At 53.7% G+C, this 24194-nt stretch overlaps 1 protein-coding gene across 6 annotated transcripts; it reads right to left on the bottom strand.

Moving 5' to 3' along the window:
* Positions 1-6981: 6981 nt before the first annotated feature.
* Positions 6982-23889, bottom strand: LOC149428224 (forkhead box protein O4-like). 6 transcript variants are annotated; one of them, XR_016310834.1, is made up of 5 exons: positions 23184-23889; positions 14022-15080; positions 10183-12602; positions 10001-10030; positions 6982-9937 (listed from the first exon to the last, which is right to left on the bottom strand). XR_016310834.1 is itself a non-coding variant. In XM_089667580.1 (3 exons), exons 1-2 carry the CDS (start codon positions 23568-23570, stop codon positions 14028-14030), a joined length of 1440 nt encoding a protein of 479 aa, XP_089523706.1. In that variant the 5' UTR covers positions 23571-23889; the 3' UTR covers positions 6982-12602; positions 14022-14027. The 6 variants fall into 6 exon arrangements, 1 of the variants encoding a protein (XP_089523706.1); XR_016310830.1 differs by having other exon boundaries at positions 10001-12602; XR_016310831.1 differs by having other exon boundaries at positions 6982-10030; positions 10122-12602.
* Positions 23890-24194: the final 305 nt, after the last annotated feature.

The raw sequence follows: 24194 nt of genomic DNA, 5'->3' as shown, positions 1-24194 counted from the left end.
TCTCTGGTCATCTCCTGTACTATGTCCGCAGTCTCTGGTCATCTCCTGTACTGTGTCTGCAGTCTCTGGTCATCTCCTGTACTATGTCCGCAGTCTCAGGTCATCCCTGTACTGTGTCCGCAGTCTCTGGTCATCCCTGTACTATGTCCGCAGTCTCTGGTCATCTCCTGTACTGTGTCCGCAGTCTCTGACCGTCTCCTGTACTGTGTCCGCAGTCTCTGGTCATCCCTGTACTGTGTCTGCAGTCTCTGGTCATCTCCTGTACTGTGTCCGCAGTCTCTGACCATCTCCTGTACTGTGTCCGCAGTCTCTGGTCATCTCCTGTACTGTGTCTGCAGTCTCTGGTCATCTCCTGTACTATGTCCGCAGTCTCTGGTCATCCCTGTACTGTGTCCGCAGTCTCTGGTCATCTCCTGTACTATGTCCGCAGTCTCTGACCGTCTCCTGTACTGTGTCTGCAGTCTCTGGTCATCTCCTGTACTATGTCCGCAGTCTCTGGTCATCTCCTGTACTATGTCCGCAGTCTCTGGTCATCTCCTGTACTGTGTCCGCAGTCTCTGGTCATCTCCTGTACTATGTCCGCAGTCTCTGGTCATCTCCTGTACTGTGTCCGCAGTCTCTGGTCATCTCCTGTACTATGTCCGCAGTCTCTGGTCATCTCCTGTACCGTGTCCGCAGTCTCTGACCGTCTCCTGTACTGTGTCCGCAGTCTCTGGTCATCTCCTGTACTGTGTCCGCAGTCTCTGACCATCTCCTGTACCGTGTCCGCAGTCTCTGGTCATCCCTGTACTGTCCGCAGTCTCTGGTCATCTCCTGTACTATGTCCGCAGTCTCTGGTCATCTCCTGTACTGTGTCCGCAGTCTCTGGTCATCTCCTGTACTGTGTCCGCAGTCTCTGGTCATCTCCTGTACTGTGTCCGCAGTCTCTGGTCATCTCCTGTACTATGTCCGCAGTCTCTGGTCATCTCCTGTACCGTGTCCGCAGTCTCTGACCGTCTCCTGTACCGTGTCCGCAGTCTCTGGTCATCTCCTGTACTGTGTCCGCAGTCTCTGGTCATCTCCTGTACTGTGTCCGCAGTCTCTGGTCATCTCCTGTACTATGTCTGCAGTCTCTGGTCATCTCCTGTACTGTGTCTGCAGTCTCTGGTCATCTCCTGTACTGTCCGCAGTCTCTGGTCATCTCCTGTACTGTGTCTGCAGTCTCTGGTCATCTCCTGTACTGTGTCCGCAGTCTCTGGTCATCTCCTGTACTGTGTCCGCAGTCTCTGGTCATCTCCTGTACTATGTCTGCAGTCTCTGGTCATCTCCTGTACTGTGTCTGCAGTCTCTGGTCATCTCCTGTACTGTGTCCGCAGTCTCTGGTCATCTCCTGTACTGTGTCCGCAGTCTCTGGTCACCTCCTGTACTGTGTCCGCAGTCTCTGGTCATCTCCTGTACTGTGTCCGCAGTCTCTGGTCATCTCCTGTACTATGTCTGCAGTCTCTGGTCATCTCCTGTACTGTGTCCGCAGTCTCTGGTCATCTCCTGTACTGTGTCCGCAGTCTCTGGTCATCTCCTGTATTGTGTCTGCAGTCTCTGGTCATCTCCTGTACTGTGTCTGCAGTCTCTGACTGTCTTCTGTACTGTGTCCGCAGTCTCTGGTCATCTCCTGTACCCTGTCCGCAGTCTCTGGTCATCTCCTGTACTGTGTCCGCAGTCTCTGGTCATCTCCTGTACTGTGTCCGCAGTCTCTGGTCATCTCCTGTACTGTGTCTGCAGTCTCTGACTGTCTTCTGTACTATGTCCGCAGTCTCTGGTCATCTCCTGTACTGTGTCTGCAGTCTCCGGTCATCTCCTGTACTATGTCCGCAGTCTCTGACCATCTCCTGTACTATGTCTGCAGTCTCTGACCGTCTCCTATACTATGTCTGACCCTTTGGTAATCTCAGGGGCCTCTCCATATATTGAGACTGTTCCCCACTCCTGATCTGGAGGGCGGCCCCCCATGAGCTGTAGAATAAGTTGCTGTTGTGATGATGTATTATGGTGTGAAGGTCCAAACAAACTCCATGTTCTTTCCCACAGACCTTCTGAAGGCCCAGTGCAAGTCCATAGAGAAAAGTCATCAAAAGCTTTTCAAGGCCCACAAGGCCAAGTTATTGGCAGCTGACCAATAAGCCATCTTCCTTCCACCACTTCATTGGGGGGGGGGGGGTGAGTTTCATTGGGGGGGGGGGTGTTTCATTGGCGGGGGGGTGAGTTTCCGGAACGTTTTTTGATCGCAGCGACGTGTAAAATATTAATACAAAACAACATCCATGATATCTTAGAATGTTAGAAACGTAGAAAAGTCTATCTGACCACCAATGGTTTCTGTACTCTACTGGAGTGTAGACCAGCCTTTCTCAACCACGGTGTCCTGACACCCTGGGGTGCCTTGAGGTTTCTTCAGGGGTGTCCTGGCAAGATGTCTAAAAGTTGCCCAAAACTTGTACACCAGCCAGCTGGTAGAAGAAGCCAGACTTTTAGTTACACAAAGCCACAGGTTTCCATTGGGCGCCATTATGACCTTCCAGCCACCGACGTCCTGACAACCCATGACATCATCAGCTGATAAGGAGGATGTCAGTTGCCTGCACAGCATCCTTGTTTGACCCTCCCCCGCCCCGCTCTTTCAGTGCTGGGGTCACATTTGTTCAGTGATGGAGAAAAACTGAGGGAGAGGAGAAACATTGGAGTACTAGTCAGGACCAGCGTGCAAAAGTGTATTTGATTTGAAAGAATAAATCACCGCTAGCGTTGGGGGTCCTACGTGTGTGGGTGTTGCTGCGTTATATACAACTATTAGAATCGTTTTTTTACATTTTGGAATGGGGCCCCTCAAGACTGCCCATAATTTTAAAGGGTGCCTTGACTGAAAAAAGGTTGAGAAAAACTGTTGTAGACAATTGTGCTCTTCCAGCCTTGTGGTACCAGTTTGGTGAAGACCCTTTTCTGTCCCCCATGACTGTCCCCTGTGTATAAAGCCAGCTCCATAAAGACATGGATGACCAGTTTGGTGAAGACCCTTTTCTCTTCTCCCATGACTGTCCCCCGTGTACAAAGCCAGCTCCATACATAGATGACCAGTTTGGTGAAGACCCTTTTCTCTTCCCCCATGACTGTCCCCCGTGTACAAAGCCAGCTGCATAAAGACATGGATGACCAGTTTGGTGAAGACCTTTTTCTGTTCCCCCATGACTGTCCCCTGTGTACAAAACCAACTCCATAAAGACATGAATGACCAGTTTGGTGTGGAGGAACTCCAGTGTCCTGTACAGAGCCCTGACCTCAACCCCACTGAACACCTTTAAGATGAACTGGAATGTTGACTGCTAGCCAGATCTTTTTTTTTGGTGCCCGTGAGGCCGCTCTTCTCATCCAACATTAGTTCCTGACCTCACAAATGGACACAAATTCCCACAGACAACAAAATCTTGTGGAAATTCTTGCCAGAAAAATGGGAGGATTTAAAGGCCACAAAGGGGTCAGGTAGATATACATGGTCATAGGGATGGCAACTCCATAATGGTCATGGTTTTGGGATTGATGTCCAACAAACTCATATACGTGCAATGGGTGGAGGAACTCCAGTGTCCTGCACAGAGCCCTGACCTCAACCTTTCTTTGAAAGACCTTTGGTGTAATGTTTTTATCCAGCATCAGTACCTGCCCTTCACCCTATGGATGAGAAGAAGTCATCTCAAAGGTGTTCAATAGGTTTGAGGTCCGGCAGGAGCTCGAGTGTCCTGCACAGAACCATGATCTCAACCCTAGTGAACACCTTTGAGATGAATTGGAACGGTGATTGTGAGCCAGAAGAGTGGAGCTGGCTCCATAAAAAAAACATGGTTGTACCAGTTTGGCCTGGAGGGGCTTGATTGTCCTGTACAGAGCCCTGACCGCAACCCTGTTTTGGAAGACCTTTTGTATAAGGACTTATCAAACTTCAGTTCCTGCCCTTAACCCTAAAACCTTTAGGATGAGGTCTTCTCATTTCAAAGGTGTTTAGTAGGATTGAGGTCCTCTAGGAACCCAAATGTTCTACACAGAGCCCTGACCTCAACCCTACAGAACACCTTTGGGATGAATTGGAATCCCAAAGGCAAGCCCATTCAGCATCAGTACCTGACCTCACAAATGGGCACAAATTCCCAAAAGGCACCCTCCAAAATCTTATGGAAACCTTCCCAGAAGAGTGGAGGACGGTATAGCCACAATATTAGGGGGGAGAGAGGTCAACAACAACCAAAGGTATTCCGTATGGTTAAAGGCAGATATTGATGCTGGATAAGAAGACCTTATACCAGAGGTCTTCCAAAAAGTAAGGTGGAGGTCAAGGCTCTGTGCAGGACACTCGAGTTCTTCCACACAGAGCCCTGACCTCAACCCTACAGAACACCTTTGGGATGAATTGGAATCCCAAAGGCAAGCCAGCTCTTCTCATTCAGCATCAGTACCTGACCTTACAAATGGGTACAAATTCCCACAGCAACCCTCCAAAGTCTTGTGGAAAGCCTTCCCAGAAGTGTGGAGGCTGGTAGAGCAACATAAAGGGACCAGGGTTATAGGACAGGATGCCCAACTCGAGTGCTCTGCACAGAGCCCCAACCTCAACCCTACTGAACACCTTGGGATGTTTTGGAACGCAGACGGAGATCCAGGTCTTCTCATCCAACATCAGTTCTGTTTTTGAAGGTTCATGCTTAAAACATTCCAGAAATAACAGTGATAGAGCCATCCCAATCCCAGGAGCTCGAGTGTCCTGCACAGAACCATGACCTCAACCCTAGAGAACACCTTTGTTCATGTAAAGTGCTTTAGAGGATTATCAGCATTGTGGCCACTAGTAATCCTCCTCCACAGTGGTAGGACATGCTTAGCACCACCCACAGGTCTTATGATGGACAGCACCACCTGTTGGTGCTGAAATATCACTTTTGGGTGGAGTAACCCTTTAATGCAACCTCATGAGCCTATTCGAGTAGAGTCTTCTGCCTACAAAGTACCAGCATGCCTACAAGCACTGCAATAAGGCCCTCGTGGTGTGAGTATGGGCTTTCTTATTATGGCACCTCAGAGTTCTGCGAGATATTGCTCACTGCACTCCCCCCCCCCCCCCCAACAATAAAGCAGATTCTGAGACCAAAAGCTTTATTAGTTCAGATTGTATATATAAGTGCGAGACAAGACTTTAATATCTGAAAATATCTTTCTTCAGTAAAAATATCGATGATGGGAACTTCATGTACTTCAAAATCCCCAAAAACCACATGGAGGACGTGATGGAACCCAATGTGATGATGGCGGCACGTTATATGGCTGCATGAAGGTGACCAATAAAGGCAGATAGACCTCATAATGGAGTGCTGGTCTTCTATGTAGAATGCTCATTCTGCTCTCACATCCTCCAGGCCATGATCTCTACCACCCGACTCCCTCCCCATCTGGACTACAACCCCTACCCAACACCTCCTCCAGGCCATGATCTCTACCACCCGACTCCCTCCCCATCTGGACTACAACCCCTACCCAACACCTACTCCAGGCCATGATCTCTACCCGCTGACTCCCTCCCCATCTGGACTACAACCCCTACCCAACACCTCCTCCAGGCCATGATCTCTACCCCCCGACTCCCTCCCCATCTGGACTACACCCCCTACCCAACACCTCCTCCAGGCCATGATCTCTACCCTCCCCGACTCCCTCCCCATCTGGACTACAACCCCTACCCAACACTTCCTCCAGGCCATGATCTCTACCCGCCCGACTCCCTCCCCACCTGGACTACAACCCCTACCCAACACCTCCTCCAGGCCATGATCTCTACCCGCCCCGACTCCCTCCCCATCTGGACTACACCCCCTACCCAACACCTCCTCGCTCCTCCCGTATCTGGGTCACAATGCTCTCCTGACACCTCGTCTTTTTCCCCCAATGGTCATGACCTACTCTCCCCTCCTCTGTTCTCCTGCCAGGCCCTCCACCTCCTCTCTCTCCCAGTGTTGTATTTCATTTTTGTGCTGCCCTAGGCAAGACAAAAATCATCTGCCCACCCCCTCCCCGGATGCCCCCCACCTACCCCCCTTCCCCATACAATTGGACACCCACTAACCTGTCGTGGATGGCTCAAGATGATGAGGTCCGGGAAGGGGGGGGGGGGGAGTGACACCATCCAGCCACCTCTTATGGATCCCAGCTCCTGCTGTTCCTTTGCCTCCACTACTCCCCAGTCGCCGGCTGCCACCGGGTCACTTCTGCCGGGAGGGGGGGGGGCAACATACGAGAGGGGATTGAACACACGGGAGCGGATTGAACAAATGAGAGCAGCTTGAACACACGAGAGGATTGAACACACGAGAGGATTGAACACACGAGAGTGAATTAAACACACGGGGGCGGATTGAATACACAGGGGCGGATTAAACACACATGAGCGAATTGAACACACAAGAGGGGACTAAACACACGAGAGCGGATTGAACACAAAAGCGGATTGAACACATGAGCGAATTGAACACACGGGAGCAGATTGAACACACAAGAGGGGATTGAACACACAGGGGTGGATTGAATACACAGGGACGGATTGAACACACATGAGTGGATTGAGCACACGAGATCAGATTGAACACATGGGGGTGGACTGAACACACGGGGGCGGATTGAACACATGAGCGGATTGAACACACGGGGGCGGATTGAACACATGAGCGGATTGAACACACGGGGGCGGATTGAACACACGGGGGCGGATTGAACACACATGAGCGAATTGAACACACGGGGGCGGATTGAACACACATGAGCGAATTGAACACACGGGGGCGGATTGAACACACGGGGGCGGATTGAACACACATGAGCGAATTGAACACACGGGGGCGGATTGAACACACGGGGGCGGATTGAACACACGGGGGCGGATTGAACACACATGAGCGAATTGAACACACGAGATCAGATTGAACACACGTTTTAATGGAATACCTTCTCTTACAATGTAGAAATTCACACTTTTACAATAAAACCTCTTGCCTTACCGATAAAGCACAACCTACAATCGATATTCTCCTTCGATGAAGTAGCTGTAAGAGCATTAATATCATTCGGAAAGATAAGGTACGTTATCCCGCGCCCCCCCCCCCCCACGAGCCCTTCTATTCCCTGTCTGCGGGGGACACGTAAGGCGCTATGGATAGAAGGTTATCGAGAAAAGAAAGCTGAACTCCGGGAGGAAATGTTTTGTCGGCATTGTAATGTCTGTTCCTTCCTCTGTCAGATCTGATCTGCTGTGATCACACAATCAATAGAAGGCTCAATGTGTCATTGCAGCATTGCCAGGGCTCCGCGCAGTTCACACGCTGTGCAGAAGAGGGCGCTGGTGACTTGTAACAGCGATGTCATTCCCCCACCAATCGCAGCATCCTGTCTAAATTGATTGACAGGCCAGGAGACTTGGGTTGTCCCGCCCACCATTACATCATAGCTGACTGACAGGCCAGGAGACTCTTGGATTTCCCCGCCCACCATTACATCATACCTGTCACGCCAGGAGACTCTTGGAATGCCCCGCCCACCATTACATCATACCTGACTGACAGGCCAGGAGACTCTTGGACTGCCCCGCCCACCATTACATCATACCTGACTGACAGACCAGGAGACTCTTGGATTGCCCCGCCCACCATTACATCATACCTGACAGGCCAGGAGACTCTTGGGTTGTCCCGCCCACCATTACATCATACCTGTCACGCCAGGAGACTCTTGGGTTGTCCCGCCCACCATTACATCATACCTGTCACGCCAGGAGACTCTTGGATTGCCCTGCCCACCATTACATCATAGCTGACTGACAGGCCAGGAGACTCTTGGATTGCCCCGCCCACCATTACATCATAGCTGTCAGTCCAAGAGACTCTTGGTTTGCCTCGCCCTCCATGACATTTTAGCTGACAGTTCAGGAGATTCTTTCCTCTGTCCCACCCACCATTACATCATAGCTGACAGTTCAGGAGATTCTTTCCTCTGTCCCACCCACCATTACATCATAGCTGACAGTTCAGGAGATTCTTTCCTCTGTCCCACCCACCATTACATCATAGCTGACAGTCCAGGAGATTAATTTATCTGTCCCGCCCACCATCACATCAAAACTGACTGTCCAGGAGATTCTTTCCTCTGACCCACCCACCATTACATCATAGATGACAGTCCAGGAGATTCTTTTATCTGTCCCGCCCCCATTACATCATAGCATGACTCACAGGCCAAGAGACTCTTGATTTGCCCTGCCCTCCATAACATTATAGCCTGAACAGTCCAGGAGATTCTTTATCTGTCCCGCCCCCATTACATCATAGCTGACAGTCCAGGAGATTCTTTATCTGTCCCGCCCCCATTACATCATAGCTGACAGTCCAGGAGATTCTTTATCTGTCCCGCCCACCATTACATCATAGCTGACAGTCCAGGAGATTCTTTATCTGTCCCGCCCACCATTACATCATAGCTGACAGTCCAGGAGATTCTTTATCTGTCCCGCCCACCATTACATCATAGCTGACAGACAGGTCAGGAAGCTCCTAGTCTGTCCCACCCACTCCCGCCTGCTAGAATGTGTGCCCGCCCACACGCACACCTAATAATCAGCACAACTCCCATCCTATGATCTACTGTAGATTGATGAAGCAGCGAGAGGGACGTCTGCCTTTCCTCAATCCCTCCTCATGGTGCCCGGGCCTAGCCGCAGTCTCCTGTATACAGCGATGACATCATGGAAGAATTATACAAACCCTGGAAAAGAAATGACCGGCTGGCTTTTTCTCAGACAAGGACAGGAAGGGGAAATCTGTAAACTATCCCGGAGTTCAGCTTAGAGTGTCAGCTCTTTAGTCCAGTACTGAGAATACAATTCTATCTTCCTTACCTAAAAATACAAAAAAAAGGTACAAAAATAACCCTCTTCAGGCCCCACAGAGCCCGCCATTCCAAGAAAATACTATTCTGTCATCGTACAAAGGGCGGTAAAAATACGGCGGGCGCCATTTCTACAAATGTAAAGGACTCTCTCTTCAAAAATAGAATATTTCATATAGAAATCCAAAAGGGTTCCTTCTAGAGCAGCCTTCCCCAACTCGGGGTCCTCCGGAGGATTCGAGGGGTTCAACGAGCACTGAGACTGAACTCCCACTGACCACGTGAGGGGTTACTTCTACATGGACCACCAATGTCAGGGGGGTAGTTCCCCTCTGACCACCAATGTAAGGGGGGTAGTTCCCCTCTGACCACCAATGTAAGGGGGCATTTCCACTCTAACCACAACCATGTGGGGGGGTACATCTCCAATGACTACCAATGTAGGGGGAATACCTCCACTGACCACCAATGTAGGGGGGTATATCTCCACTGGTCACCAATGTAGGGGGGTATACCTCCACTGACCACCTATGTAGGGGGGAATACCTCCACTGACCACCAATGTAGGGGGGTATATCTCCACTGGTCACCAATGTAAGGGGGCATTTCCACTCTAACCACAACCAAGTAGGGGGGTACATCTCCACTGACCACCAATGTAGGGGGTATATCTCCACTGGCCACCAATGTAGGGGGGCATTTCCCCTCTGACCACCAATGTAGATGGGCATTTCCCCTCCCTCTGACCACCAATGTAAAGGGGGCGTTTCCCCTCTGACCACAAATGTAGAGAGGTAAATTTCCACTGACCACCAATGTGTGTGGGAGGGAGGTACATCTCCACTGACCACCAATGTGTGGGGGGTTACATCTCCACTGACCACCAATGTGGGGGGTATATCTCCACTGACCACCAATGTGTGGGGGGTTACATCTCCACTGACCACCAATGTGGGGGGTATACCTCCACTGACCACCAATGTGGGGGGTATATCTCCACTGACCACCAATGTGTGGGGGGTTACATCTCCACTGACCACCAATGTGGGGGGTATACCTCCACTGACCACCAATGTGGGGGGTACATCTCCACTGACCACCAATGTGGGGGGTATACCTCCACTGACCACCAATGTGGGGGGGTACATCTCCACAGACCACCAATGTGGGGGGTATACCTCCACTGACCACCAATGTGGGGGGGTACATCTCCACAGACCACCAATGTGGGGGGTATACCTCCACTGACCACCAATGTGGGGGGTGATCGCTACAATTTTCTGGCCAATAACCTTCCTTCATTTTCATAGATCATATTGATGTACGGGGGAGGGGGAGGGGGGTGGTAATCAGCTCTGGGTGAAAAAAAGACTGAAAAAATTCTATACTGAAAAAAGTAAAAAAAAAAAAAGTCTAACCCCCCCGATATAAAAAGGTATAACAAGCGATACATCTGAAATGATGACCTCCACCTTCCCGTGAACTGATCATTATATAGCGGGGGGTTCCCTGAGATGATGAATTGCGGGGGGGCTCCTCCGGGGCGGGGCGGCTGGGAAAGGCTGCTCCAGGCTTCGGACTAAACAGGAAGTTCAGGAAAGGATATAAAAGGATTAGAGAAGGGGGGGAGGGGGGTTCCACCCCCAGTTTAGAGCGTTTAGTGTTTTAGCGGATCAGTAAGTACCGACTTCCTCTCCTCCCAGATCTACAAATACAAATTAGTATAAAAACGAGTTATAGCCCCAAAATGTCTGTAATAAAAGATGAAATGGGTGTGGCCGGGGTGAGCGGGGGAGGGGTTAGTGTTGGTGCCTGCACCTCTCTGTACACAATTTAATATAAACCATATGAAAAAAGTATTCTTACAGCAGGAGGGCGAGCGGCGGGGAATTGTACGCGTTCCGTGAAATGGTTCCGTGGTTGGATGCCGGTGAGATCGCAGCGACGGGGACCGGCCTCCTCCCAGTCATGAGGTCGCTAAGGCGAGGGCGCCGTCACAAGTCTGTAGGCGGGAAACAAGATGGCCGGCGTTGGCGTGAGGGCGCGGTCTGCGCTCGGTGCGTCATGTCCTGTGCTCTGCTGCGACTCGATGTATGGCACAGCCAGACGTCCCTCAGGGTGTGGCTTCTGGAACACGCGCTGGCTCCGCCCATGGCACCGGGAAGCTTCGTGTGCGCTGCAGCTCAGGAGATTCTGGTACGTCGTCGCACTGTGGGGTCAGGTGACCTTGTATGCTGTGTTCTGATAGGACGTCGGTCTGTGAGGTCATGTGACCTTGTATGCTGTGTTCTGATAGGACGTCGGTCTGTGGGGTCAGGTGACCTTGTATGCTGTGTTCTGATAGGACGTCGGTCTGTGGGGTCAGGTGACCTTGTATGCTGTGTTCTGATAGGACGTCGTACTGTGGGGTCAGGTGACCTTGTATGCTGTGTTCTGATAGGACGTCGGTCTGTGGGGTCAGGTGACCTTGTATGCTGTGTTCTGATAGGTTGTCATACTGTGAGATGTCAGGTGACCTTGTATGCTGTGTTCTGATAGGACGTCATACTGTGGGGTCAGGTGACCTTGTATGCTGTGTTCTGATAGGACGTCGCACTGTGGGGTCAGGTGACCTCGTATGCTGTGTTCTGATAGGACGTCGTCCTGTGAGGTCATGTGACTTTGTATGCTTTGTTCTGATAGGACGTTGGTCTGTGGGGTCAGGTGACCTTGTATGCTGTCGTCTGATAGGTTGTCATACTGTGACTGGTCAGGTGACCTTGTATGCTGTGTTCTGATAGGACGTTGGTCTGTGGGGTCAGGTGACCTTGTATGCTGTGTTCTGATAGGACGTTGGTCTGTGGGGTCAGGTGACCTCGTATGCTGTGTTCTGATAGGACGTCATACTGTGGGGTCAGGTGACCTCGTATGCTGTGTTCTGATAGGACGTCATACTGTGGGGTCAGGTGACCTTGTATGCTGTATTCTGATAGGACGTCGTACTGTGGGGTCAGGTGACCTTGTATGCTGTATTCTGATAGGACGTCGTACTGTGGGGTCAGGTGACCTTGTATGCTGTATTCTGCTGTATTTTGATAGGATGTCGTACTGTGGGGTCAGGTGACCACGTATGCTGTGTTCTGATAGGACGTCATACTGTGGGGTCAGGTGACCTCGTATGCTGTATTCTGATAGGACGTCGTACTGTGGGGTCAGGTGACCTCGTATGCTGTGTTCTGATAGGACGTCATACTGTGGGGTCAGGTGACCTTGTATGCTGTATTCTGATAGGACGTCATACTGTGGGGTCAGGTGACCTTGTATGCTGCGTTCTGATAGGATGTCGTACAGTGGGGTCAGATGACCTCGTATTCTGTGTTCTGATAGGACGTTGTACTGCAGGTCAGGTGACTTTGTATGCTGTGTTCTGATAGGACGTCGTACTGTGGGGTCAGGTGACCTTGTATTCTGTGTTCTGATAGGACGTTGTACTGCAGGTCAGGTGACTTTGTATGCTGTGTTCTGATAGGACGTCGTACTGTGGGGTCAGGTGACCCTGTGTGCCATGTTCTGATAGGACGCTGTTCTGTGGACAGGTGACCTCGTGTTCTCATAGGATAGCACCCTGCAAGGATCCCGTCCTTCTAGCCGGTGACGGGGGGATCCGCCTTCCAAGAAATCTGTTCAAAAGAATGGAGAGAAATGAAAGCTGAACCCCAGGCAGGCAGAAGACACACAATGCAGCCCTGGACTTCCCCACACACCGCAGTGACATCAGCCTCATGCAGCACAGCAGAGCTCAGACGGGGAGAGGGAGAAGCAGCACAGGGAGACCACGCTGAGAGAGGGGATCTGCAGCCGGCAGAAAAAGCATTCAATCATGTGACGGCTGAGATTGGCTGTTGAAGCAGTCACATGATTGAGATCCGACTCCCGATCCTAAATGGTGACTGGGAGGAGAGGGGAGAGGAGGCGGCCAGCAGGGTCTGTAGATGGGGAGGGGGAGAACTGCAGAACAGGAGGGGGAGGAGCCAGCAGGGACTGTAGATGGGGGAGAACTGCAGGACAGGAGGGGGAGGAGCCAGCAGGGACTGTAGATGGGGGAGAACTGCAGGACAGGAGGGGGAGGAGCAGGCCAGCAGGGACTGTAGATGGGGGAGAGCTGCAGGACAGGATGGGGGAGGAGGTGGTCAGCAGGGACTGTAGATGGGGGAGAACTGCAGGACAGGATGGGGGAGGAGGTGGCCAGCAGGGACTGTAGATGGGGGGAGAGCTGCTGGACAGAAGGAGGGAGGAGCCAGTCAGCAGGAGCTATAGATGGGGGAGAGCTGCAGGACAGGAGGGGGGAGGAGGTAGTCAGCAGGGACTGTAGATGGGGGAGAGCTGCTGGACAGGAGGGAGGAGCCAGTCAGCAGGAGCTATAGATGGGGGAGAGCTGCAGGACAGGAGGGAGGAGGAGCCATTCAGCAGGGACTGTAGATGGGGGAGAGCTGCAGGACAGGAGGGGGGAGGAGGCCAGCAGGGACTGTAGATGAGGGAGAGCTGCAGGAGAGGAGAAGGCGGCCAGCAGGGACTGTAGATGAGGGAGAGCTGCAGGAGAGGAGAAGGCGGCCAGCAGGGACTGTAGATGGGGGAGAACTGCAGCACAGGAGGGGGAGGAGCCGGCCAGCAGGGACTGTAGATGGGGGAGAACTGCAGCACAGGAGGGGGAGGAGCCGGCCAGCAGGGACTGTAGATGGGGGAGAGTAGCAGGGACTGTAGATGGGGGAGAGCTGCAGGACAGGAGGGGGAGGAGCCGGCCAGCAGGGACTGTAGAAGGGGGAGAGTAGCAGGGACTGTAGATGGGGGAGAGCTGCAGGACGGGAAGGGGAGGAGCCGGCCAGTACGGACTATAGATGGGGGAGGAGCCGGCCAGTACAGACTATAGATGGGGGAGGAGCCGGCCAGTATGGACTATAGATGGGGGATTAGATGATAGATTTTGGTTTTTGGGCCAAGTGCATCCTGAATTTTCGGTTTTGGAAATTTCATACAAAAAATGTTTCTTTTTTTCACACAACTTTATGCGTTGTCAGTGTGAACACGGGACAGGGACATACCTGGCTTTAACTGGGCAGCCAGCTCTGGTTGTTGCTCTGGTTGGTACCGGGGTGTAAGGGATCGAAGTTGAAGTCCAGGCCGCCTTCGTCCATCAGCTCGTTGTTGATGATGTAGTCCACGTCACATTCCAGGTTCTCGAGGAACATGTCAATGTCCAGATCGATGGGAAGACGTTCCGAGACGGCGGGAAATGAGTGTGGCCTGGGGAGCGGCACAGAGGGCGCCAGAGGAAGCCCCAACAACGGGAGATTATTTGGTGGTGTCGGAGCGTTCAGAGGGACCCCTGGGTGCTCGGGGCTTCTGAGTTTGTTCTGACCGCCCAGGAGAAGTAAATTCTGCCCGCCGCTCTGAGCCAGCACCGGGTCCACCTGACTCATCAGCACATTGCTGGGTGGAGGGGAGTCCGAGGTCAGAAGGGCTTCCAGAGTCTGAGGTCGCGGGAAATGGCCGGAACTCGGCACCGGAGAGACGTCAACCGGACTGAACAGAGAATTACCAAAGGAGAGAGGCTGGGGAGGGCGCATGGAGAAGCTGGGAGGTGTCGGTAACATAGACTGTGGCGCGGTTGGTAAGGGAGCCCCCGACGACAGCATGGTCAGCCCATCGATAAGTTCCAGCTCCTCAGAGACGGTTGGTGGGACGCTATCGGAAAAGCTCAGCGAGGAGTGGAGGTCGTCCTCCGCCGCGTCGTCCTGTTCGGTCAGGATGGGGGACAGCCGAAGGCTGAGATTACTGGCGTTGGAACCCGTGCGAGACCGGAAGCTGGTCCATACGTCGGGATCGTCCGTGCTGTTCGAGGGACTGCCGGGCCATTTGGAGGACTGGGAGCTGGGACTTCCGGCGGGAGGTTCTCCGGGACCCTGGGCCTTCTTCTTCGATACTTTATTACGGGCTTTTGCAAGTTTGCTGCTGTTGTCCATGGAGGCGGCTCTGCGACGCGGCGCTTTCCCGCTCTTTCCGCCCTCCGGGTTCAGCATCCACCAGGAGCTCTTCCCGGTCGCCTCGTTGTGCACCTTTATGAACTTGCTGTGTAGGGACAGGTTGTGGCGGATCGAGTTCTGGAGAAGAACAGGAAAAAGACAATCAAATACACCAAACAGAAAGACAATCAAACCGATACATTGTTACAGAAATCCGCAGAATACCAAATACTTCCTTCAGACACCTTTATTTCCATCAATATCTTCCTATGACCACACCCCAGGCAGTTCAGTGGACCCCACCCCAGGCAGTTCAGTGGACCCCACCCCAGGCAGTTCAGTGGACCCCACCCCAGGCAGTTCAGTGGCCCCACCCCAGGCAGTTCAGTGGACCCCACCCCAGGCAGTTCAGTAAACCTACCCCTAGCAGTTCAGTGACCCCACCCCAGGCAGTTCACTGGACCCCACCCCAGGCAGTTCAGTGGACCCCACCCCAGGCAGTTCAGTGGACCCCACCCCAGGCAGTTCAGTAAACCTACCCCAGGCAGTTCAGTGGACCCCACCCCAGGCAGTTCAGTAAACCTACCCCTAGCAGTTCAGTGACCCCACCCCAGCAGTTCACTGGACCCCACCCCAGGCAGTTCAGTGGACTCCACCCCAGGCAGTTCAGTGGACCCCACCCCAGGCAGTTCAGTGGACCCCACCCCAGGCAGTTTAGTGCACCCCACCCCAGGCAGTTCAGTGGACCCCACCCCAGGCAGTTCAGTGGACCCCACCCCAGGCAGTTCAGTGGACCCCACCCCAGGCAGTTTAGTGACTCCACCCCAGGCAGTTCAGTGGACCCCACCCCAGGCAGTTCAGTGGACCCCACCCCAGGCAGTTCAGTGACCACACACCTACCAATGTCCTCGCAACAAAGAAGTATCAATCCGCTAACAAAAAGATTGAACCCTTTAACTGCCGCGGCCAGAGACACTCGCAACTGGGAGCTGGCCCTTTAAAGTGATCTTAATGCTGGAGGGTGGTAGGAGGGGCTTGTAATCATGTGATCACTACATCAGGCTGTCACTCTGATCAACAGCTTGTCCTACCAGCTCCCAGCCATTGCTAGGTGACGGGGTGCTCAGGTGACAACGCAGTCAGTGCCAAGGCGCTCCCCACGCCGGCGCACCTCCCGCGCCTAGGCTCTCCCGACGCCGGCGCACCTCCCGCCCCTAGGCGCTCCCGAGAGCGGCGCACCTCCCGCCCCTAGGCGCTCCCGAGAGCGGCGCACCTCCCGCCCCTAGGCGCTCCCGAGAGCGGCGCACCTCCCGCCCCTAGGCGCTCCCGAGAGCGGCGCACCTCCCGCGCCTAGGCGCTCCCGAGAGCGGCACACCTCCCGCGCCTAGGCGCTCCTGTTCTGTTTCCTCATAGCTGAACATTTGCAGTGTGAGATCATCTAAGGTACTGCACCCTCTGACTGCTGGTCTCACCATATTTGGGGTGAGATTTGGTGATGTCACTACTGTGCTGCTCCTTGCTGGATGGGAAGCTGTACCTGAGGAAATGTAGTGGAAGGATCTCCCAGCTTCTACTTCCACCATTCTGTGGATCTGTGCTCCCTCCTAACCTCTCATCACCCCACCAGTCTTCAGGAGGGCATCTCTGAGATGAGGAAGCAAAGCCCTGCCTCTACCAAGATGGCTGCCTCCACACAGAGACACAGTACAGAACAAGGCATGGTGAGTCAGAAATGGGGAGATCAGTTGCGGGGAAACACTACTGGTGACTGGTCCTCTGCCCTGGAACTAATGCAGTTAAATCACAATCACCTTCCCACCTCCCACACACGTCTACAGCACATGAGGACTCAGGCGAGGTCCCGGCTATCGCTTTGCAGAACTTTCCTCCAAGTTTCTGTTGTGCCAGGACATGAGAAAAAAATCTATCAGGACAGGAAGTGGAGGTAAAGATACACCGCGCCAGTCCTCACCGGGACAGGAAGTGGAGGTAAAGATACAACGTGCTGGTCCTCACCGGGACAGGAAGTGCAGGTAAAGATACAACGCGCCGGTCCTCACCGGGACAGGAAGTGCAGGTAAAGATACACCGCGCCGGTCCTCACCGGGACAGGAAGTGCAGGTAAAGATACGCCGGTCCTCACCGGGACAGGAAGTGGAGGTAAAGATACAACGCGCCGGTCCTCAGCGGGACAGGAAGTGGAGGTAAAGATACACCGCGCCGGTCCTCAGCGGGACAGGAAGTGGAGGTAAAGATACACCGCGCCGGTCCTCACCGGGACAGGAAGTGGAGGTAAAGATACACCGTGCCAGTCCTCACCGGGACAGGAAGTGCAGGTAAAGATACACCGCGGCCGGTCCTCACCGGGACAGGAAGTGCAGGTAAAGATACACCGCGCCAGTCCTCACCGGGACAGGAAGTGCAGGTAAAGATACACCGCGCCAGTCCTCACCGGGACAGGAAGTGCAGGTAAAGATACACCGCGCCAGTCCTCACCGGGACAGGAAGTGGAGGTAAAGATACAATGTTACAATTATCACTAGGTGTTACTTATATTGGAGTGTCAGCTCTGCGGACGGGGAATGTACCAGAGTGTCAGCTCTGCGGACGGGGAATGTACCAGAGTGTCAGCTCTGCGGACGGGGAATGTATCAGAGTGTCAGCTCTGCGGACGGGGAATGTATCAGAGTGTCAGCTCTGCGGACGGGGAATGTATCAGAGTGTCAGCTCTGCGGACGGGGAATGTATCAGAGTGTCAGCTCTGCAGACGGGGAATGTATCAGAGTGTCAGCTCTGCGGACGGGGAATGTATCAGAGTGTCAGCTCTGCGGACGGGGAATGTATCAGAGTGTCAGCTCTGCGGACGGGGAATGTATCAGAGTGTCAGCTCTGCGGACGGGGAATGTATCAGAGTGTCAGCTCTGCGGACGGGGAATGTATCAGAGTGTCAGCTCTGCGGATGGGGTGTGTATCAGAGTGTCAGCTCTGCGGACGGGGAATGTATCAGAGTGTCAGCTCTGCGGACGGGGAATGTATCAGAGTGTCAGCTCTGCGGACGGGGAATGTATCAGAGTGTCAGCTCTGCGGACGGGGTATGTATCAGAGTGTCAGCTCTGCGGATGGGGTGTGTATCAGAGTGTCAGCTCTGTGGACAAATCTCCTACCTTCCACCCTGCGGAGCTGTTGAAGTCACCCTTGTCGTTGAAGTATGGTATGTCATACATCGGTATGTACTGGAGTGTCAGCTCCTGGGACGAGGTATATATTAGAGTGTCAGCTCTGTGGGTGAGGTGTGTGTTGAACTGTGCGCTCTGTGGGAAATGTATGTATTATATCAGAGTGTCAGCTCCTGGGACGAGGTATATATTGAAGTGTCAGCTCTGTGGGTGGGGTGTGTGTTGAAGTGTGCACTCTGTGGGCAGTGTATTATATCAGAGTGTCAGCTCCTGGGACGAGGTGCAGGTGAAACTCGAAAAATGAGAATCTGGTGCATTCATTCATTCATTGATTTCAGTGCAGCAACTTAAAAGGTGACACTAATATATGAGACTCATTCCATGCAAAGCAAGATAGTTCAAGCCGTGATTTGTCATCATTGTGATGATTATGGCTTACAGCTCATGAAAACCCCAAATCCACAATCTCAGAAAATGAGAATATTCCATGCAATCAATAAAACACGGATTGTACATAGAACAATATCGCACCTCTGAAAAGTAGAAGCTGCATATGTACTCAGGACTTGGTTGGGGCCCCTTTTGCAGCAATTACTGCCTCAATGCGGCGTGGCATGGAAGCTATCAGCCTGTGGCACTGCTGAGGTGTTATGGAAGACCAGGATGCTTCAATAGCGGCCTTCAGCTCTTCTGCATTGTTCGGTCTCATGTCTCTCATCTTTCTCTTGGCAATGCCCCATAGATTCTCTATGGGGTTCAGGTCAGGCGAGTTTGCTGGCCAATCAAGCACAGTAATCCCACGGTCATTGAACCAGGTTTTGGTGCTTTTGGCAGTGTGGGAGGTGCCAAGTCCTGCTGGAAAATGAAGTCAGCATCCCCATAAAGCTGGTCTGCAGAAGGAAGCATGAAGTGCTCCAAAATCTCCTGGTAGACGGCTGCGGTGACCCTGGACTTAATGAAGCACAGTGGACCAACACCAGCAGATGACATGGCTCCCCAAATCAACACCGACTGTGGAAACTTCACACTGGACTTCAAGCATCTTGCAGTGTGTGCCTCTCCATTCTTCCTCCATACTCGGGGTCCTTGGGCCTCTCCATTCTTCCTCCATACTCGGGGTCCTTGTGCCTCTCCATTCTTCCTCCATACTCGGGGTCCTTGGGCCTCTCCATTCTTCCTCCATACTCGGGGTCCTTGGGCCTCTCCATTCTTCCTCCATACTCGGGGTCCTTGGGCCTCTCCATTCTTCCTCCATACTCGGGGTCCTTGGGCCTCTCCATTCTTCCTCCATACTCGGGGTCCTTGGGCCTCTCCATTCTTCCTCCATACTCGGGGTCCTTGGGCCTCTCCATTCTTCCTCCATACTCGGGGTCCTTGGGCCTCTCCATTCTTCCTCCATACTCGGGGTCCTTGGGCCTCTCCATTCTTCCTCCATACTCGGGGTCCTTGGGCCTCTCCATTCTTCCTCCATACTCTGGGTCCTTGGGCCTCTCCATTCTTCCTCCATACTCTGGGTCCTTGGGCCTCTCCATTCTTCCTCCATACTCGGGGTCCTTGTGCCTCTCCATTCTTCCTCCATACTCAGGGGGTCCTTGTGCCTCTCCGTTCTTCCTCCATACTGGGGGTCCTCGGGCCTCTCCATTCTTCCTCCATACTCGGGGCCCTTGGCCTCTCCATTCTTCCTCCATACTCGGGGTCCTCGGGCCTCTCCATTCTTCCTCCATACTCGGGGTCCTTGGGCCTCTCCATTCTTCCTCCATACTCGGGGTCCTCGGGCCTCTCCATTCTTCCTCCATACTCGGGGTCCTTGTTCCTCTCCATTCTTCCTCCATACTCGGGGTCCTCGGGCCTCTCCATTCTTCCTCCATACTCGGGGTCCTTGGGCCTCTCCATTCTTCCTCCATACTCGGGGTCCTCGGGCCTCTCCATTCTTCCTCCATACTCGGGGTCCTTGTTCCTCTCCATTCTTCCTCCATACTCGGGGTCCTCGGGCCTCTCCATTCTTCCTCCATACTCGGGGTCCTTGGGCCTCTCCATTCTTCCTCCATACTCGGGGTCCTTGGGCCTCTCCATTCTTCCTCCATACTCGGGGTCCTTGGGCCTCTCCATTCTTCCTCCATACTCGGGGTCCTTGGGCCTCTCCATTCTTCCTCCATACTCGGGTCCTCGGGCCTCTCCATTCTTCCTCCATACTCGGGGTCCTTGGTCTCCAAATGAGATGCAAAACTTGCTCTCATCAGAAAAGAGGACTTTGGACCACTGAGGACAGACCAGGTCTGTTTTTCTTTAGCCCAGGTAAGACGCTTCTGACGTTGTTTGTTGTTCAGGAGCGGCTTGACAAGAGGAATACGACATTTGAAGCCCATGTCCAGGATCCGTCTGTGTGTGATGGCTCTTGATGCACTGACTCCAGCCTCAGTCCACTCCTTGTGAATGTCCCCAACACTTCTGAATGGCCTTTTCCTGACAATCCTCTCCAGGCTGCGGTCATCCCTGCTGCTTGTGCACCTTTTCCTGACAATCCTCTCCAGGCTGCGGTCATCCCTGCTGCTTGTGCACCTTTTTCTTCCACACTTTTCCCTTCCACATAACTGTCTATTAATGTGCTTTGATGCAGCACTTTGGGAACATCCAACTTCTTCTGCAATGACCTCCTTATGGAGGGTGTCAGTGATGGTGTCAGGTCAGCAGTCTTTCCCTCCTTATGGAGGGTGTCAGTGATGGTGTCAGGTCAGCAGTCTTTCCCTCCTTATGGAGGGTGTCAGTGATGGTGTCAGGTCAGCAGTCTTTCCCTCCTTATGGAGGGTGTCAGTGATGGTGTCAGGTCAGCAGTCTTTCCCTCCTTATGGAGGGTGTCAGTGATGGTGTCAGGTCAGCAGTCTTTCCCTCCTTATGGAGGGTGTCAGTGATGGTGTCAGGTCAGCAGTCTTTCCCTCCTTATGGAGGGTGTCAGTGATGGTGTCAGGTCAGCAGTCTTTCCCTCCTTATGGAGGGTGTCAGTGATGGTGTCAGGTCAGCAGTCTTTCCCTCCTTATGGAGGGTGTCAGTGATGGTGTCAGGTCAGCAGTCTTTCCCATGATTGGGATTCTTACTGAACCAGACTGAGAGACCATTGAAAGGCTCAGGAACCCTTTGCAGGTGTTATGGCTGAATGAGCTGATTAGAGTGGGACACTTTGAGCCGAGATTATTCCACCTTTTCACAAGATTCTCATTTTCTGAGTTTCACCTGTATGTATTAGAGTGTCAGCTCTGTGGGCGTGGTGTGTCGTATATTAAAGTGTCAGCTCCTGGGCCGAGGTCTTGCCTTCATGCCAGCGGAGCTGTTGGAGTCGCCCTTGTCCTTGAAGTACGGTACACATTAGAGTGTCAGCTCAGTAGGTGCGGTATGTTGTATTTTAGAGTGTCAGCTCCTGGGCCGAGTCCCTTACCTTCCATCCTACAAAGCTGTTGGAGTTCTTGAAGTACGGTATATATTAGAGTGTCAGCTCCTGGGGCGAAGTATGTATCGGAGTGTCAGCTCTGTGGGTGCGGTATGTTGTATATTAGAGTGTCAGCTCCTGGGCCGAGATCTTACCTTCCACCCTGCGGAGCTGTTGGAGTCGCCCTTGAAGTAGGGAATATATTAGAGTGTCAGCTCCTGGGCCGAGGTCTTACCTTCCACTCTGCGGAGCTGTTGGAGTCGCCCTTGAAGTAGGGGATAGGTTACATTAGAGTGTCAGCTCCTGGGCCGAGGTCTTACCTTCCACCCTGCGGAGCTGTTGGAGTCGCCCTTGAAGTAGGGAATATATTAGAGTGTCAGCTCCTGGGCCGAGGTCTTACCTTCCACTCTGCGGAGCTGTTGGAGTCGCCCTTGAAGTAGGGGATAGGTTACATTAGAGTGTCAGCTCCTGGGCCGAGGTCTTACCTTCCACCCTGAGGAGCTGTTGGAGTCGCCCTTGAAGTAGGGAATATATTAGAGTGTCAGCTCCTGGGCCGAGATCTTACCTTCCACCCTGCAGAGCTGTTGGAGTCGCCCTTGTCCCTGAAGTAGGGAATATATTAGAGTGTCAGCTCCTGGGCCGAGGTCTTACCTTCCACCCTGTGGAGCTGTTGGAGTCGCCCTTGAAGTAGGGAATATATTAGAGTGTCAGCTCCTGAGCCGAGGTCTTACCTTCCACCCTGTGGAGCTGTTGGAGTCGCCCTTGTCCCTGAAGTAGGGAATAGGTTAGAGTTCCTGGGCCGAGATCTTACCTTCCACCCAGCGAAGCTGTTGGAGTCGCCCTTGAAGTAGGGGATAGGTTACATTAGAGTGTCAGCTCCTGGGGCGAAGTATGTATCGGAGTGTCAGCTCTGTGGGTGCGGTATGTTGTATATTAGAGTGTCAGCTCCTGGGCCAAGGTCTTACCTTCCACCCGGTGGAGCTGTTGGAGTCGCCCTTGAAGTAGGGGATAGGTTACATTAGAGTGTCAGCTCCTGGGCCGAGATCTTACCTTCCACCTGGCGGAGCTGTTGGAGTCGCCCTTGTCCCTGAAGTAGGGAATATATTAGATTGTCAGCTCCTGGGCCGAGGTCTTACCTTCCACCCTGTGGAGCTGTTGGAGTCGCCCTTGTCCCTGAAGTAGGGAATAGGTTAGAGTTCCTGGGCCGAGATCTTACCTTCCACCCAGCGGAGCTGTTGGAGTCGCCCTTGAAGTAGGGGATAGGTTACATTAGAGTGCCAGCTCCTGGGCCAAGGTCTTACCTTCCACCCGGTGGAGCTGTTGGAGTCGCCCTTGAAGTAGGGGATAGGTTACATTAGAGTGTCAGCTCCTGGGCCGAGATCTTACCTTCCACCCTGAGGAGCTGTTGGAGTCGCCCTTGTCCTTGAAGTAGGGAATATATTAGAGTGTCAGCTCCTGGGCTGAGATCTTACCTTCCACCTGGCGGAGCTGTTGGAGTCGCCCTTGTCCCTGAAGTAGGGAATATATTAGAGTGTCAGCTCCTGGGCCGAGATCTTACCTTCCACCCGGCGGAGCTGTTGGAGTCACCCTTGTCCTTGAAGTAGGGAATATATTAGAGTGTGAGCTCCTGGGCCGAGATCTTACCTTCCACCCGGCGGAGCTGTTGGAGTCGCCCTTGTCCTTGAAGTAGGGAATGGTGCGCACCATCCAGTCGTAGATCTGGGCCAGGGTCAGCCTCTTCTCCGGGGAGCTCTCGATGGCCTGGCTGATGAGCTCGGCGTAGGATTGGTTCCCCCAGGCGTTCCTCCTGGATCCTCCCTTCCTGGGGGTCACTCCGGGGCCCCCGGGGCTCTCACTAGGCAGGGGCGGGGCCTCGGCTCCTTCGGCTCGCCCCTCCTCCGCGGTGGGGGTCCCCGCAGGCTGTACCACGGACAGCTCGGGCCTGGGAAGGGGCCATGTGCAGGACCGGGGCCTGGCCTGGGGCTCGAAGTCCGGGTCAATGTCCACCGGGGGCGACTCTGCTCCCTCCATGTTCCCTGGGGCTCCTCAGGGGGGACACAGCCCCGCCCACCTCCCTCGGGCCCCGCCCCCGGCCCGGTACCGCGCGCTCTCTCTCACTTTCTCTTTTCTTTTCTTCTCCACAAAACTTCCCGCTGACGTTTCTGTTTACTCGAGTCGGGAGGGGCGGGGCGCGCTGTGCGTGGTGACGTTGTCGGGCGGGGCCGAGCGGCACCATGGGAGGCGTAGTCCAGGGAGAGTAGGCGGAGGCGGGAGGAGAGGGGCAGGGACTACAATTCCCAGGAGGCGTCCCGGCTGTGAGCAGTAGGGGGCGGGTACATCTCTTCCCGGCATGCCGTGCAGCGAACTGCGCTCTGACCGGCCGGGTTATGTAATGACAGATGGGGGGGGGGCAGAGACGAGGGCCCAGTGTGAAGGGGGGCACAGAGAGGGGCCCAGTGTGAGGGAGGGGGGGGGCACAGAGAGGGGCCCAGTGTGAGAGGAGGGGGACACAGAGAGGGGCCCAGTGTGAGAGGAGGGGGACACAGAGAGGGGCCCAGTGTGAGGGAGGGGGGGTGCAGAGAGGGGCCCAGTGTGAGGGGGGACGACAGAGAGAGGGGCCCAGTGTGAGGGGAGGGGGGGGCAGAGAGGAGCCCA

Source organism: Staurois parvus, unplaced genomic scaffold, assembly GCF_062004578.1.
Source record: "Staurois parvus isolate SC_StPar_1 unplaced genomic scaffold, SC_StPar_1.0 ptg003386l, whole genome shotgun sequence".
Lineage (NCBI taxonomy): Eukaryota > Metazoa > Chordata > Amphibia > Anura > Ranidae > Staurois > Staurois parvus.
Note: the sequence above shows the minus strand (reverse complement) of the source record. Positions and strands in the feature narration are given on the sequence as shown.

What these genes read in the sequence shown, in the direction of transcription:
- LOC149428224 (XM_089667580.1), bottom strand. Translation starts at nt 23,570, where the DNA reads ATGGAGGGAGCAGAGTCGCCCCCGGTGGACATTGACCCGGACTTCGAG. An exon ending in ACAGCTCCGCCGGGTGGAAG is followed by an intron (nt 15,081 to 23,183) that starts GTAAGATCTCGG and finishes GTTCTTCTCCAG; the next exon opens with AACTCGATCCGCCACAACCT.